Genomic DNA, 13,993 nt, shown 5'->3' with positions numbered 1-13,993 from the left:
GTCCAGTGGTGGCATCAAAACTACAATGTCCAGTGCTGAGAAAGAGAACAACCTACCCATACATTTGATACCTGACTTCAGAGAGGGGGAGGACATAGACAAGTGGTTTGAGGTGTATGAGATCACCCTCGTAGCGCACTGGATCCCTGAGGAAGATTGGTGGTCTGTCCTATGGAGGAATATACCTGGTAATGGGAGGGATGCCCTTCTGGCCCTAGATGGGAGAGACAGATTGAGGTATCCAACCATGAAGGAGACCCTTGTAAAGAAATATGGCTTCATCCCAAAGGAGTGCAGGTTGAAATTCAGGGGCAGTAGGAAACTGCCTCACCAGTCATGGGGGGATTGTGTAGGACACTTTTGTAAGGCACTGGGTGGCTGGGTGAAGGGTAGTATGGTAAACTCTTTTGAAGGGCTGTACAATTTGTTGGCCAGAGACCACATGTTCAGTCACTGTTTTTCAGAGCTACGCCAGCACTTAGTTGATTGCCAGTTCTCTGACCCCAGGGAACTTGCAAAGGAGGCAGACCTCTGGGTAAGTACCAGAGTGTCTAAAAAGGCATTTGGGAGTGATCCTAAGGAGAGTGGTTTAGATTCCCCTCAACAGAGTGGGGGGGAGGTACACAGTGACCCAGATAGGTCCCATAATGGTAAGAGGGAAAAGGGCCCCATGTCCCTTCTAAATGTAGGAGGAGAGGTGGGGGTGGGCAGAGGCCCAGGAAATCCTATTCCCAGCCCCAGTGCTTGGACTGTTCCCACAGGGGACACAAGCAGGGTAACCTAGCCTGCACGAGAAACCGTCCCCTGATGGGAGCTCCCCAGTGTCCCCCAGACAGTTCAGTTGGAACTCCTCAAAGGAGGGCACTGAAGTCCAGAGGAAGGGGCAAGGTGAGGAAGGACTCACCCTTGTCCCCTATTCAGCCTCAGGGTACAGACCTTGGGCTGAGTGACCAGTGTCAGGGTACCCCACCTCAACTGGTGAGAGGTAGAATGGAGAAGGAGTACAAGAACCCTGGGGCTTCTGCCCCCCATTCTGAGATGCCTGAGGAGCCCCTTGGGAGACCCCTACCAGCCCCCTAGCGGGAGGAGGAGCTCATCCAAAGGCCCCACTCAGGGTCTCCACTTAGCAGTGGATGGTCTGGGGCCTGGTTTATGACACTGACAGCTGTCAGTGGCCTCTTTGTGTTACTGTTCTTGTGGACAGAGTTTTCCCTGGGTTGGGGACAGAAGTCAGACCCAAGGAATGGAACATGCCACATCACTTTGTTGGCCCTGGTGTTACTATCTACGTACTGGGATGCATCTGGGAGCAAATTAAAGTTAGGAGCTTCACAGATGGGGTCCTCAGGAGAGGAAGAGTGTTCCCCAGGGGTCAGATCAGTGGCCCCAGAGAGTATAGACAGAGGAGCCCTAATGAGTTCAGATAGGCGTAAAACTGGCAAGTGCCCCTGCAGTAGTGGGCCATTGTCCATGTTCTATCGCCTTAGGCAGGGAAGTCCATCAGAGTGTTGATTAGCCTACCCGGGCTTTAGGCTGGAAGGGGGAATATGTTGGAAATGGCCTTTCTGGAGTTTCACCCCTAAACTTTTTGCCTACCCCCTTCTCTTTTTCTGACCTCATTTTTGCTGGCTTTAGGACTCTGCGCACTTTACAACTGCTAATCAGCGCTAAAGTGCATATGGTCTCTCCTTAAAACATGGTGACATTGGCCCATATCCAATTGGCTTGTTTAATTTACTTGTAAGTCCCTAGTCAAGTGCACTACATGTACCAAGGGCCTGTCAATTAAATGCTAATAGTCGGTTGCAGCACTGGTTGTGCCACACACATAAGTAGCCCCCTAACTATGGCTGAGGCCTGCCTCTGCAGTGCCTGTGAGTGCAGTTTCACTGCATGTAAAAGTAATTGCCAAGCCCTAAACTCCCCTTTTTATACACATAAGTCACCCTTAAGGTAGGCCCTATGTAGCCCATGGGGAAGGGTGCTATGTAGGTAAAAGGCAGGACATGAACATGTGTGTTCTATATGTCCTTGTAGTGTAAAACTCCTAAATTCGTTTTCACACTGCTGTGAGGCCTGTTCCTTTAATTAGGTAGCATTAGGGCTACCATCATATACTGTTTGAGTGATAGATCCTGATCTGAAAGGAGTAGCCAGGTCATATTTAGTATGGCCAGAATGGTGATACAAAATCCTGCTTAATGATGAAGTTCGATTTTCTATTACTATTTCAGAAATGCTACTTTTAGAAAGTGAGCATTGCTCCTCACTTAAATACTTCTGTGCCTTACAATCCACGTCTGGCTAGGTTTAGTTGACAGCTCCCTTGTGCATTCACTCAGACAACCCCAAACACAGGATGCTAAGTCACACTTGCACACATCTGCATATTGAATGGGTCTTCCTGGGCTGGGAGGGTGGAGGGCCGGAAACTGACATGTCAAAGGACAGTAGCCTGCCCTCACACGAAGGTTTGCACCACCCTCTACTGGGACCCTGGCAGACAGGATGGAACTGGAAGGGGACATTGTGCACTTCTAAACCACTCTTTGAAGTCTCCCCCACTTCAAAGGCACATTTGGGTATTCAAGCAGGGTATCTGACCCTACCAACTTAGACACTTCGAGGGTAGACACTTCTACTTCACAGACAGTTCCTGGAGAAGACCCTGAACCAGAACCTGCAACCTGCCAATAAGAACTGCCTGGCTGCCCAAAGGACTCACCTGACTACTTTCTGTGAAGGACTGTGGCCTTGCTGTTGCCTGCTGCCTTGCTGCTCTCTGGCTGTGCTGAGAAGTGCTCTCCAAGGGCTTGGATAGAGCTTGCCTCTTGTTCCCTGAAGTCTCAGGACCAAAAAGACTTCATCTCTGCAAGAAGAACTCCATGTGCTGCGGAAATCGACGCACAGCCGGCAGAAAACGACACACAGCCTGCATTGTGGTGAAAACGTCACTGCACTCTGAACCGGAACGTCACAGCCCGACTTCGCAAGGAGAAGATCGACGCAGTGCCAGCGTAGTGACCGGAAATTCGACGCACGGCCAACTGGATCGACGCACAGCCGAGCAGGAACGATGCAGCCTGACTTCCTAGGAGGAACGTAGCGCCAGTAGTGCGGTAGAATTTTCTACGCAACGCCCACCGGATCGATGCAGCTTCGTCCTGCCAGCGCCGGATTTCAATGCATCATTTCCGGGGCGTCCGAAAACCTCGCAAACCGAAGAGGATCCAAGACCGAGTGCCAGAAATCGATGCAAAGCCTTTCCTGTGTGAAAAATAAACTACACATAGCCATGTGCGGCCCGAGAAATCAACGCACACCTCCCTGTTTTCCACGCATCTCCTCCTCTGCGGTTCTTTGCAGAGATTTTTGAACGCAAACCAGGTACTTTGTGCTTGCAAGAGACACTTATTGCTTTTAAAAGACTAAAGACACTTTATATCATTTTTACAGTGATATTTCAACATATACTTATTGCATCTTAATCGTTTTGACCTGCATTTATCCAGAAAAATATTATATATTTTTCTAAACACTGTGTGGTGTATTTTTGTGGTGCTATACTGTGTTATTGCATGATTTATTGCACAAATACTTACACATTGCCTTCTAAGTTAAGCCTGACTGCTCAGTGCCAAGCTACCAGAGGGTGGGCACAGGATCATTTGGACTGCGTGTGACTTACCCTGACTGGAGTGAGAGTCCTTGCTGGGACAGGGGGTAACCTGACTGCCAACCAAAGACCCCATTTCTAACAGCTCTCTTCTGGAAAACAATAAATCAGCTGGCGCACCCATTGTATAGGGGAATATCCTTGCATATAGCAGAAGAAGACCGGGTGAAATTTGTATGGGAACACTTTAATCAGGGAAGCTATGCAACCAAGCCGCAGGGAGCAACCAAAATCGGGCTGCCCAACATGGATGGCAACTCTCCTCTGCCCAAGGGGAATGCTCACATACATCTGTTATGGTCAGCAAGCGGACTAGAGCTCCTCTCCAGGTCTGCACACATGAATGCAATCAGATGGAAAACAGGCAAGGAAAAGAAGGGGCACCGGGTCCCAATGGAATCCCTCCAGCCCTTTTCAAACACATCGCTGACTTTTGGGCTGAGGCCTTAGAGCTACTTTTTCTGAAATCTGACTGACACACACAGTCCTGGATTCCTGGTCAGAATCACTAATATCCCTAATTCACAAAAGCAGGGATAAGTTGCTGCCCAAAAATTACCGTCTAATTGCCTTAATTGATAATGAGACGAAATATCTTGTGGGTACCTTGCTAGAGGAGCTGCAGACCTGGGCAGCAGAAAAGTCATCAATACCACTCAGCCAAAACGGTTTTACTCAAAAACATCAGGGACAACCACCAGTATTAAGACCATTGCACTACTGGCATAAGGGGGAAAGTTACAAAACAATCACTCCACCTTTGCTTTATTGATTTCAAGGAAGCCTTCAAACATGTGGACTATGCAAGTCTCTGGGGCAAGCTGGGGGATCCCACCACCTCTCCTAGATATGCTAATTGTCCTGCAAACCGACACATGGGTCCAGGTAAAGCATGTGCGAGGGACACACCTCTCAAGATGTATAACAACGACTAAAGGGCTAAAGCAGGGTGCGTCCGTGCCCCCAAACCTTTCAATCTATTTCAGGCTTAACTGATCACAGACCTCGACAACTCTTACACTCCAAGGCTATGCGGCTCATCAGTTACGAGTCTCCTTTATGCTGATGATATAGTTTTGGTTAGCCTCACAGCAGTGGGACTACAACATCTTCTCTCTGTAGCACAGAAGTACTCTGATGAAAATAATCTAAGTATAAACTTTGATAAAACACATACTCTGTCTTTGAATTGTACCCAGAAAAGGTCTAGTACCTGGTACTGGGTAAGCACAACTATTCTGTAAGCAGCAGCATACAAATATCAGGGAGTACTGGAAGACAAAGAAGGCCATTTTAGAAGACAGAGGGAAGTGACAAAGAGGAAAGGGCTGTCTTTGGAAGGATTAGCTGAATGGGTTTATACTCGCCCAGTTTCTCAAGGTACTGCAAGCTAAACGTTTACCAACAATAACTTACTGCAGTGACCCCCAAAGTGGAAGGGATGCAAAAACTCTGGACAGCTTAGTAGTAAAAGCCTACAGAATAATCTTCAGCCTGCTAAAGCACATGTCTCCAGCACAGAGTAGGCTGGAGTTCAGTCTGAAAAAACAGGCCCTGGCAAGGCAAGGAACCTTCAACATCTTTCGGGATAAAGCAAGGAGGGTGTCACCTGACTCTCTAAATCACTATCTAGGGCAGGAGCTGCAAAGGAGAATATTATCCATAGCTGGTGTCTACCTAATTGACCTCTTACTCACGTTTGGGCTAACTGAGCTGTGGGAAACCCCCGATAAGCCACACTGTGCTAACAAACGTAGTGTGGAAGGCCATATGGTTCAAATCACTAGTGGAAGATAAGGTCGCCATTTCGTCCAGAGCTCATGTCTGGATAGTCTTGCGCACATATTCCAAGTTGGAACCCCAGAAATATCTAAGCTTGGGTTTCTCAATAGCAATGAAAGAAATATTCTTGACATGTTGTCTGCTGCCCCGCTCCCAGCATCTTCCAAAATGGCAGAGAGCTAATTTGATATTTACCTGTAGACTGTGCGGCCTGGCCCTGGAAGACTTGCCACACATACGGTGCAGCTGTAGACGTCTGACAGAGGAGAAACAACTTTTATTTAAAAACCCTTTTAATCAGAGGGGAATTTGCTCCCCTAGGCACGCTGTAATGGCATGTTTTGCCCCGGATGACCCCCAACTAACTTGTCGATTTGTAAAATATCTTAATAAGGTCTCCAAGAAACTGCCAAAGGTGGACTGTGGAGAGTCCTGATGTGGTCTCCACATGCCTGCAGCAGCAACTTTATATTTGCATACTACTTACATTGCTGTTCCCACATATGTGAGCTGCACTTTGGCCTTGGACACTGCAGTTGCTGTTATGAGAGCTTTGCACAAGTCACTTCACCCCCATACATTCCCTGTTGCTCTTGTTACATCATGTGCTGGGCCAGTGCCGCAAATTCCCGTCACTAATTGTTTAAGCTAATCAGGCTTCTGCAAGCCTTGGCATGGGTGCCCATTATAAATAAATGATGCTGGCCCAGACTCGTTTAGACTGTCAAAAATGTTACTCTGTCTTGTAAACTTTTTCAGGGTGCTAAAATATTTTATATGTATTTTATGTGTTCTTTGTGATATGTAAAGGCTTTAAGTAACTATGAGATAAAGTTTGCTACTTCTACTACTATTCCCACTCCAATCAATACTAATTTCAGGGAAGGCATTGGACACTAAAGGGATGGAATTTACTATTTTCACTCCAATCCTCCAATCTTTGAGGGAAGGCGTTGAATACTAAATAGTTCAAATTTTAAAACTCCAGTTCTAAATACAACTTTTTGGCTAAAATATTATATGCAACTAATACTGCAAATTCTCACATTTTTATAAATTACATAATAACAAAAATGTTATATTAAAATGCACTAACATAAACAACTAACCTCTATATAAATAATTTAGTTAAAAATGTAAAATGAATATTTTAAACACTAGTAAATACAAATTTAAATATTTGACACATTATTTATTATCACGCATAAACTTTAAAAAATACAATTACATAAACTTCAAAATACAAATGCACAATAATATTTTTTAAAATATTTATTAGATTTTATATTAAAAATGTATTATAACATTTTTAAGAAAATTATGTAATATTTTTATTACTGATCTCAAACTAGTGCCCAATATACTACTTTATTAAATGTTTGTAAAGTATTTTTAAACATTTTAAATATTAGTTTTTTAATTTTCTAAAGAACATTCTATTAAAATATCTTATTTTATATAAAAACTTAAAAAAGGGAAAAATTAATAAATTACTTTTAAAAATGCAAAATAGTTCAGATATCAATTAAGCATTCAAAATTAAAATATATTTTAAAAAACTCTCTCCAAACCTATCCCCTAATACCTAAAAACCCGCTACTAAAAAAACAAAAACAATAATTAAGTAAAAACATTAACACAATTGAAAATACATTTAAGCAGTTTAATAGGTAAAAAATGATCTAAACTAAAAACAAACAAAAAAAATTATAACACATAGAATAAAAAATACAATACACTGCATACTAATTAACACTATAAAAACAATATTATATGCAACAAACTTTTCTACATCAATATTTTTGACAATGATATTTAAAAAAACACTAAATATTTTTACCTTAGATATTCCTGTTCACTATATATTTGAAGTCCCATATTCTTGATATGATATTTGTGAAGCACAATATATTTTTTCTGAAATTTTGTCCCAACACCGGGTCAACACAGACAATGGTGCATATAGTTTACTTAAAAGAAGTTCCCACTGTGATTTTCTGATCTGTGAGACACTTTGGTTTCTTGATGTAGTGAATACATCATCAACTAATTTCTAAAATAACTTTGGCCTTTATACTTGATGATGTTTTTATTCGTCATTTGCCAGTAGGTAGACACTGTAGATTTCTCCTTTCTTTTAAGCAGGAACTTATAATATTTTAACACTGACTTGTATACCTTTTTGTAGCTGTATTTGGTCTTCTTTAGTTCAATCAACACATCCATTCCTATTAAGATGAAATGCCCTTCCTAATTCCCTGACCTTAATTTGAAAGTCATGCTCTAACCAATATTCATAATGAGACAGCTTTAATTGAATTCTCATATTTTATAAATGTATTATCACACACAACATCTACCTTTAGTTTTACAAGCGGCACCCCCAATTAAAGATTTACACTTAGGAGTAGTGTGGGGCACACTAGTCCTGCTTAATAGCTGAATTAGTGAGATCATAGTTAAATGGTCACTCTCCAAATGATGTAAAATCTTAAAGGACTTTATAAGCCTACCTATTGCCCAGTCGTTAACGAAGAGCTAATCAATAGATTGATTAACAGCCCTGCTAATAAAAGTCCTATTGGCTGCAATTTAGCATCTTTAAGCCTAAGATATGTAAACTGTTTTTTATAGATCTGCCCTTCTTGTTCATCATGTGGCCTGTTGACTCATTGCAAACTGGACGACCAAGACAACAGTCTTCATTTAAGTTAGTATTAAAATGATATTTAAACATTCAAACATTCAACTGTTAAATTATGCCCCAAATATTACTAAAATATCTTGATAGGTTACATAAAGCTGTCCTGCTGTGTCACATATACCACTGGGTATTCTAGTATTGTAAGAGTTGTTAACAAATGTGATTTTCAATGAACCTGGTAGACTACTAGGAAAAGGGGTTGCTACATATTTATTATGGTCTGTACACTTGCATACCAGATTCTTGTGAATGGCAGTAGCAAGCCCTCCCTGTGGACATCCTCTACTACTAGTAGTTGCTTCTTTGTAAAGGAATGTGTAAACCTTCAGCACCAGATTAGTCCTATTCAAAGTATCCTGGATGATAATAACATCACAAGGTAAGAGTAAATTGAAATCATTATAGCTGGACTGTTTTTTAAAGTCTAAGACATTCCTACAAATGAGCTTGAGGCATGTCACAGTCATAGTCACCAGGCATCCTTTTGTGCCTGCTGTTAAATAAGACTACAGAAATGAGCTAAAAGACTTGTATTTGCATTTCTAGTGTTTTGCAACTAAACAATAACTGCTTTGAAACTGTCCCTACACGGAGTGCCAAAGTCTGGAGCTACTCATGTTCCTATTGAAATGTGCTTGATTTGCAATCAAATTGAAATCATATCTGGTAATTGCTTTGCACAGTAATAACCTTAGGGTGCCCTCTAAAATGTCTTGTTGTGGATTATCTTTGGGGCTGAATCAGAGTTGGGCAGATGGGTTACTCCATCGTAAATATATCTGGTCTGCCCTATTACAAGTGCCATGAGATATAATACATTGAAAACATCTTTAATTGTATTTATACAAACACAGGGTACAATGACACACTAAGGGATAGGATAATGAAAAGTGATGCTAGGAAAGAGCATGGTATAAGACCAATAAGACATATTGTAGATAGGCAATAGCAGTAACTAAAAATAAATTCCTGCACATAAAATCAATAATACATGGGACTCACAAAGGAGCTCTTTAAAAGGCTAATTTATAGCTATCCCACCATCACAATCACATTACAAAAATTAGGAAGAACAATGGTGTTGCAGGTTGGATGGCATCTTTAAATATAACAGTTCCAAATCCAGGCAAAACATTATTCAGTCTAGGATGAACAGTGTAATACTCAAAATAGAGGAAAATAAAAAGATGTTATGTGTCAGGGGAGAAAGGCCTGCAGGCCATAAGTTCTGCTACACACTATAATTCGTGAGAGTGACCTATGCTCCTCAAGAGTAGTTAAAGAAGAAATGTTGTCCCCTGAGATAAATATTATCACATTTAGTTTGAGCATTGTCACAATGACTGCAAGTAGGAATGGGTTACCTTTTAAATCTAGAAACCCTCTGTAAACTTACCGAACACGAAAACAACACCACCTCATCGCAAATATTCCTCTTTTATCAAAGCATTGTAAGAAGGCAGGCACATTGCAATGTCAGGAACATCTTGAAATTCTATGAAAATTAGAATATTGACATAGACTAAATAGAAACTCAAAGGCAACCTTGATCAACCTGCTGTCTGCTATATTAGATAAATTGGACGAAAGTGGTAACTTTGTTTGTGTTGCAGTGTCTGTCAAGAGCCTCCGACACGGTTGTCTACAAGATTATGTTGAACAGAACTGGAGAAATTGTGAGGGTGCCAAAGGCAATGCCAAAATGGTTTGCATTGATGTAGGAAATAGGATGGCCAAAGTCTGTGGTAGTAAAGCTTGCATCTACATAACATACTATGGGAGATGAAAACAACATTTCACTACTGCATTAACAATCCCCAAAGTTTTTTTTTTCTGTCCTAAGACATTCAAGTCAAAGAATATTGTATGAGAAACCTTCATTAAAATGCGCAAATAAATGGACAGCAGTTGCAAGCTTTGAAAGAAACAAAAAACAATTACTATTAATATCACAAGAATAGGTATTCAAGAAGGATAATAAAGAGGCTAATCACTCCTTCCAGAAAATCACTGTAGTAATAATTACAAAGGGAAATACAAAGCAGTTAATATACTGTCTTAAAACTAGTTAGTAGTTAAACTCTTAATGCAGCAATCACTCAACACTTAAGACATTGCATCAACATCCTATGGAATCAAATGTAAAGCATGTACCAACGTCCTTTAAATCCTCAATCAATCAGAATATCTAAAGGACTGATTGGATAGCTCCATTTGACCAAGCGCTGAAGGCATTCCAAGACCTCATGAAGTAAAAGCAAACAATAATGAAGGGTGATCCTTTTTTGCCCGATTTTCATACTCTGGAAGACAATCCATATGAAAAGAGCTGCAGACATTTTCCTGACCTTACTTGACAAAACTCTTTAAAATAGTGCAGGAGGACCAAATGAAATCTTCCCTTCATAAACTGAAAATAGTACCAACTTTGACTTGCTATAAGGAGATAATATTCTAAAGCATTCAGATTCTCACACTCATAGAAAATGTACAGTCCACTTTCCTGTGTCAGATGAGAAAAAGCATTAGCAAAGCCAAAAACAAAAAAGTGAATGGAAGAAGCACTTAAAGCGGAACCTGCTACAAGTGTGCAGTCCAATAGCAGTGTGTGGGCTGCCAGGAACTTGTAAAAATACAAGATAATGAGAAAGGCCAAAAAAGCATAGCCAAAGCCTAAAAAAACAGTAAATGAAATAAGAGATTTTTTCATTTGCTCTAGCATTGAATTGCCTTAACTTACTTGCAGATGTGCAAAGACAAAAGACTATCACTCACTGACAAGAGATTCAGTGGTTCAATAGAGCTGATGAATTGCCTCAAGCTGTATGCTGTGGTATGCAGAAGCAAACTGTGATTGACAATTTAACAGAATAGTGGATGAATATTGCAGTCCCACAGTCCCTCTAGGTATGTAAATGTTTGCATATATATGTTAGTTACTATTTGGAAACCATGAGTATGGTGAGAATACTAAAACTGTTTCTGGAAATTTCTTTTAAATCCAAAGAAAACTAACTATGAGAACTCATTTTGCTCAAACAGTTTCATTGACATTTTCAAGATGAATGACATTTTGCATCTGGTAGAAAGGTTTTTAGAGGGCGGAGCCTTTTGTTAAATCACTCTGTCCCTTAACCCTTTCCTGAACCTTCTTACCTCAGCCTTTGTCGCCATACCATACTCACCACAACATTGATTATGGGCCGGCGGCAATATTGTGGTGCGTCGGGTGCGACAGCACCCGTAGTGCATTTCGCTACCCGTAATTCGGGCAGTGAAAAGCGCAATGAGGCTGTCCATGGGGGCCCCTGCACTGCCCATGCCAAGTGAATGGGCAGTGCAAGGGACCCCAATGCTCCCTTTCTGCCAGCCTTTGCATGGTGGTCAGACCCCCATGCAAAGGCTAAGGGAAAGGTAACTTGTAATCCCCAGGGCAGCACTTCGAGCAGTCTTAAGACCACCAGCCTTGTAATCAGGACCTATATTTCCATTAATTTGTTTTACTGCTAAATTTAGTTTTAAATTATTGTGTTCTCAGAACTCTGTTTCATTTTTTTTTTTTTTTTTTTTTGTCAATATGCCTAGTATAGCTGTACTGTCCTTGACCTTTAGATGACTGCCCACTGATGTATAGTCTGAGGCTAAAGTCATTGATTGGGAAATGGCTACCAGTTTAAAGCGGGCTTTCTTAAAGATGAATGTTGAAGAGTAGTGTAATTAGTTAATGTCACACTTGCTTTCTGCTCTTTTCAGCAGTATCTCAGTCCATGTGGAGATGGGCAAGCCAGGTCTGCAAAGTATATTCTAATGGAAAATCTCAGACAGACAACCTGCCTTGCAGTGAACTCACCAGATCCTGGATGAGCTAGGATAGCATATTTTTTTAATGTAAGGTATTTTATTGTCAGAATATAGTCCATCCTTTGTGTACCATCTGCAATCTGGCTATGGCTTGCCACATTCACTATCATGCTGCTGGCAGATGAATAAAGGAATAAGAGACAGCAGAAACAATGGAAGTCCTTCTCCAGACAAGTGTATCAGTGGCTGTCACATTAGCATTGTCAGGCAGCTGAAGCCAAAAAATACATTCACTTTTGTGTCAGGTCTTCAGAAAATTAAGTATTTAGACATATTCTTGATCAACAGCCTAAATATATTTCTAGATAAACATTGTTGGTCTCATGATAGTCTCCATAATAATTATTACCTTGACCAACTAAGGTAATAGAAATGTGGACACCAAATTAGCATTAAATAGAAAATCTACTACGACTGTTTCAAACAGATCTTGCACAAACAAACCTTCACTGCTCATTTTTCTTTCCTTATTCTCTTTCTGCAGATGCTGATTTGTTCCGTCTCTAAACATGTTTGCGCTCAACACCACCTCATCTTTTGAAATCTCACACTTTGTGTTGATCTGCTTCCCAAGCATCCAGAGCTGGCAGCATTGGCTGTCCATCCCTCTTGCTTTTCTTTTAGTTGTTGCCATTGTTGCAAATATCACAATCCTAGAAGTCACAAGAAGAGAGCAGCGCCTCCACGAACCAATGTACTATTTCCTCAGCTTCCTCGCGGTCTTAGATCTGATTCTGTGCCTGACCAACATCCCCAAAATCTTAGCGATCCTCAGCTTCAACTGGATGGCCATCAACATGAATATTTGCTTCCTTCAGATGTACATCATGAACACCTTTCTTACGATGCAGTCAGCTACTTTCCTATCAATGGCATTTGACCGCTATATGGCCATCTGCAAGCCACTATATTATCATTCTGTCATTACTACAAGGTTTGTTGCAAAGGTCATTGCCTTTATCTTGTTCAGGAACCTCCTATTAGGCTTGCCATATCCGATATTAGCTGCCCGACTTCATTATTGCTTCAGAATTGCTGTCAATCATTGTGTCTGTACCAATGTAGCGGTGACATCCCTTTCATGTGATGACAGATCAATCAATAAACTGTACCAGCTCATTGTTGGCTTCAGCCTCTTAGGAACTGACTTTATCTTCATCTGCCTGTCTTATTTCATGATCATCCGCGTGGTAACCAAGCTTCAAACAAAAGGGGCTGCAGCAAAGGCCTTCAGCACATGCACCTCCCATTTAATTTTGATTTCATTTTTTTACACTATTCTTTTAGTTTGGATTTTCACCCACAAGCTTGAAAAAATAATACCGCCTGATGTCCCAGTCATGTTCAATGTTCTGCACCTCCTAGCACCACCAACCCTCAATCCAGTTGTTTACAGCATCAGGACTAAAGAGATCAAACAGGGAATCAAAAGAATGCTAAGGGAAAGTCTAACGGTACAATGACCAAATGACCAAGTTAAATATTCACGTGTCAACAGGTTGAAACAAGCCCAACCAAGAATAACTGCCCAAGAAATCAAAAGAAGAGCAAAAGGAGTTAGCTTCCACCTCGTCACTTAAGCAGTGGTAAACATCTTTTTCAAAGTGTAAAGGCAGATTTTCTGCCCTACATAGGCAAAGTAAACTACTACTTCCATATGTTCTTTGCAATACACAAATAGATTTTAAATTGATAAGTCGAATGACCCATTACCCCCTCTTCTAGCTTCCTTGTCCTAATCCTTATGTCCAGAGGTTTGCCGCATTATGTAGACAGGATGTACCTATCCTATCATACACAATAAAATTGAATCATGCTACCTTTGTTCCATCCCTTTCAGCGAAACACAAAGAAGGACCCCCCCCCTCAACATGCATCCTGTTTGTTTCTGTTTCAGCTAACCATAATTGTCTCTTCTTTCTCTCAGGTATGTGTTTTATATTCTGTTTGTAATCTTTCTACAAGTCACT

At 41.1% G+C, this 13,993-nt stretch overlaps 1 protein-coding gene across 1 annotated transcript; it reads left to right on the top strand.

The window, feature by feature from the left end:
• Positions 1 to 12,532: 12,532 nt before the first annotated feature.
• On the top strand, positions 12,533 to 13,486 carry LOC138249348 (olfactory receptor 56A4-like). Its single transcript, XM_069203309.1, has one exon. It carries the CDS (start codon positions 12,533 to 12,535, stop codon positions 13,484 to 13,486), a length of 954 nt encoding a protein of 317 aa, XP_069059410.1.
• The last annotated feature ends 507 nt before the right edge of the window (positions 13,487 to 13,993 follow it).

The sequence above is a fragment of the Pleurodeles waltl genome, chromosome 8, assembly GCF_031143425.1.
Source record: "Pleurodeles waltl isolate 20211129_DDA chromosome 8, aPleWal1.hap1.20221129, whole genome shotgun sequence".
In the NCBI taxonomy this organism is placed as follows: Eukaryota; Metazoa; Chordata; class Amphibia; order Caudata; family Salamandridae; genus Pleurodeles; species Pleurodeles waltl.
The sequence above is the reverse complement of the archived record's forward strand: the minus strand, read 5'-3'. Positions and strand labels throughout refer to the sequence as shown.

Bases quoted from the DNA above. Each gene is read 5' to 3' on its own strand.
- LOC138249348 (XM_069203309.1), top strand. From the start codon at position 12,533: ATGTTTGCGCTCAACACCACCTCATCTTTTGAAATCTCACACTTTGTG.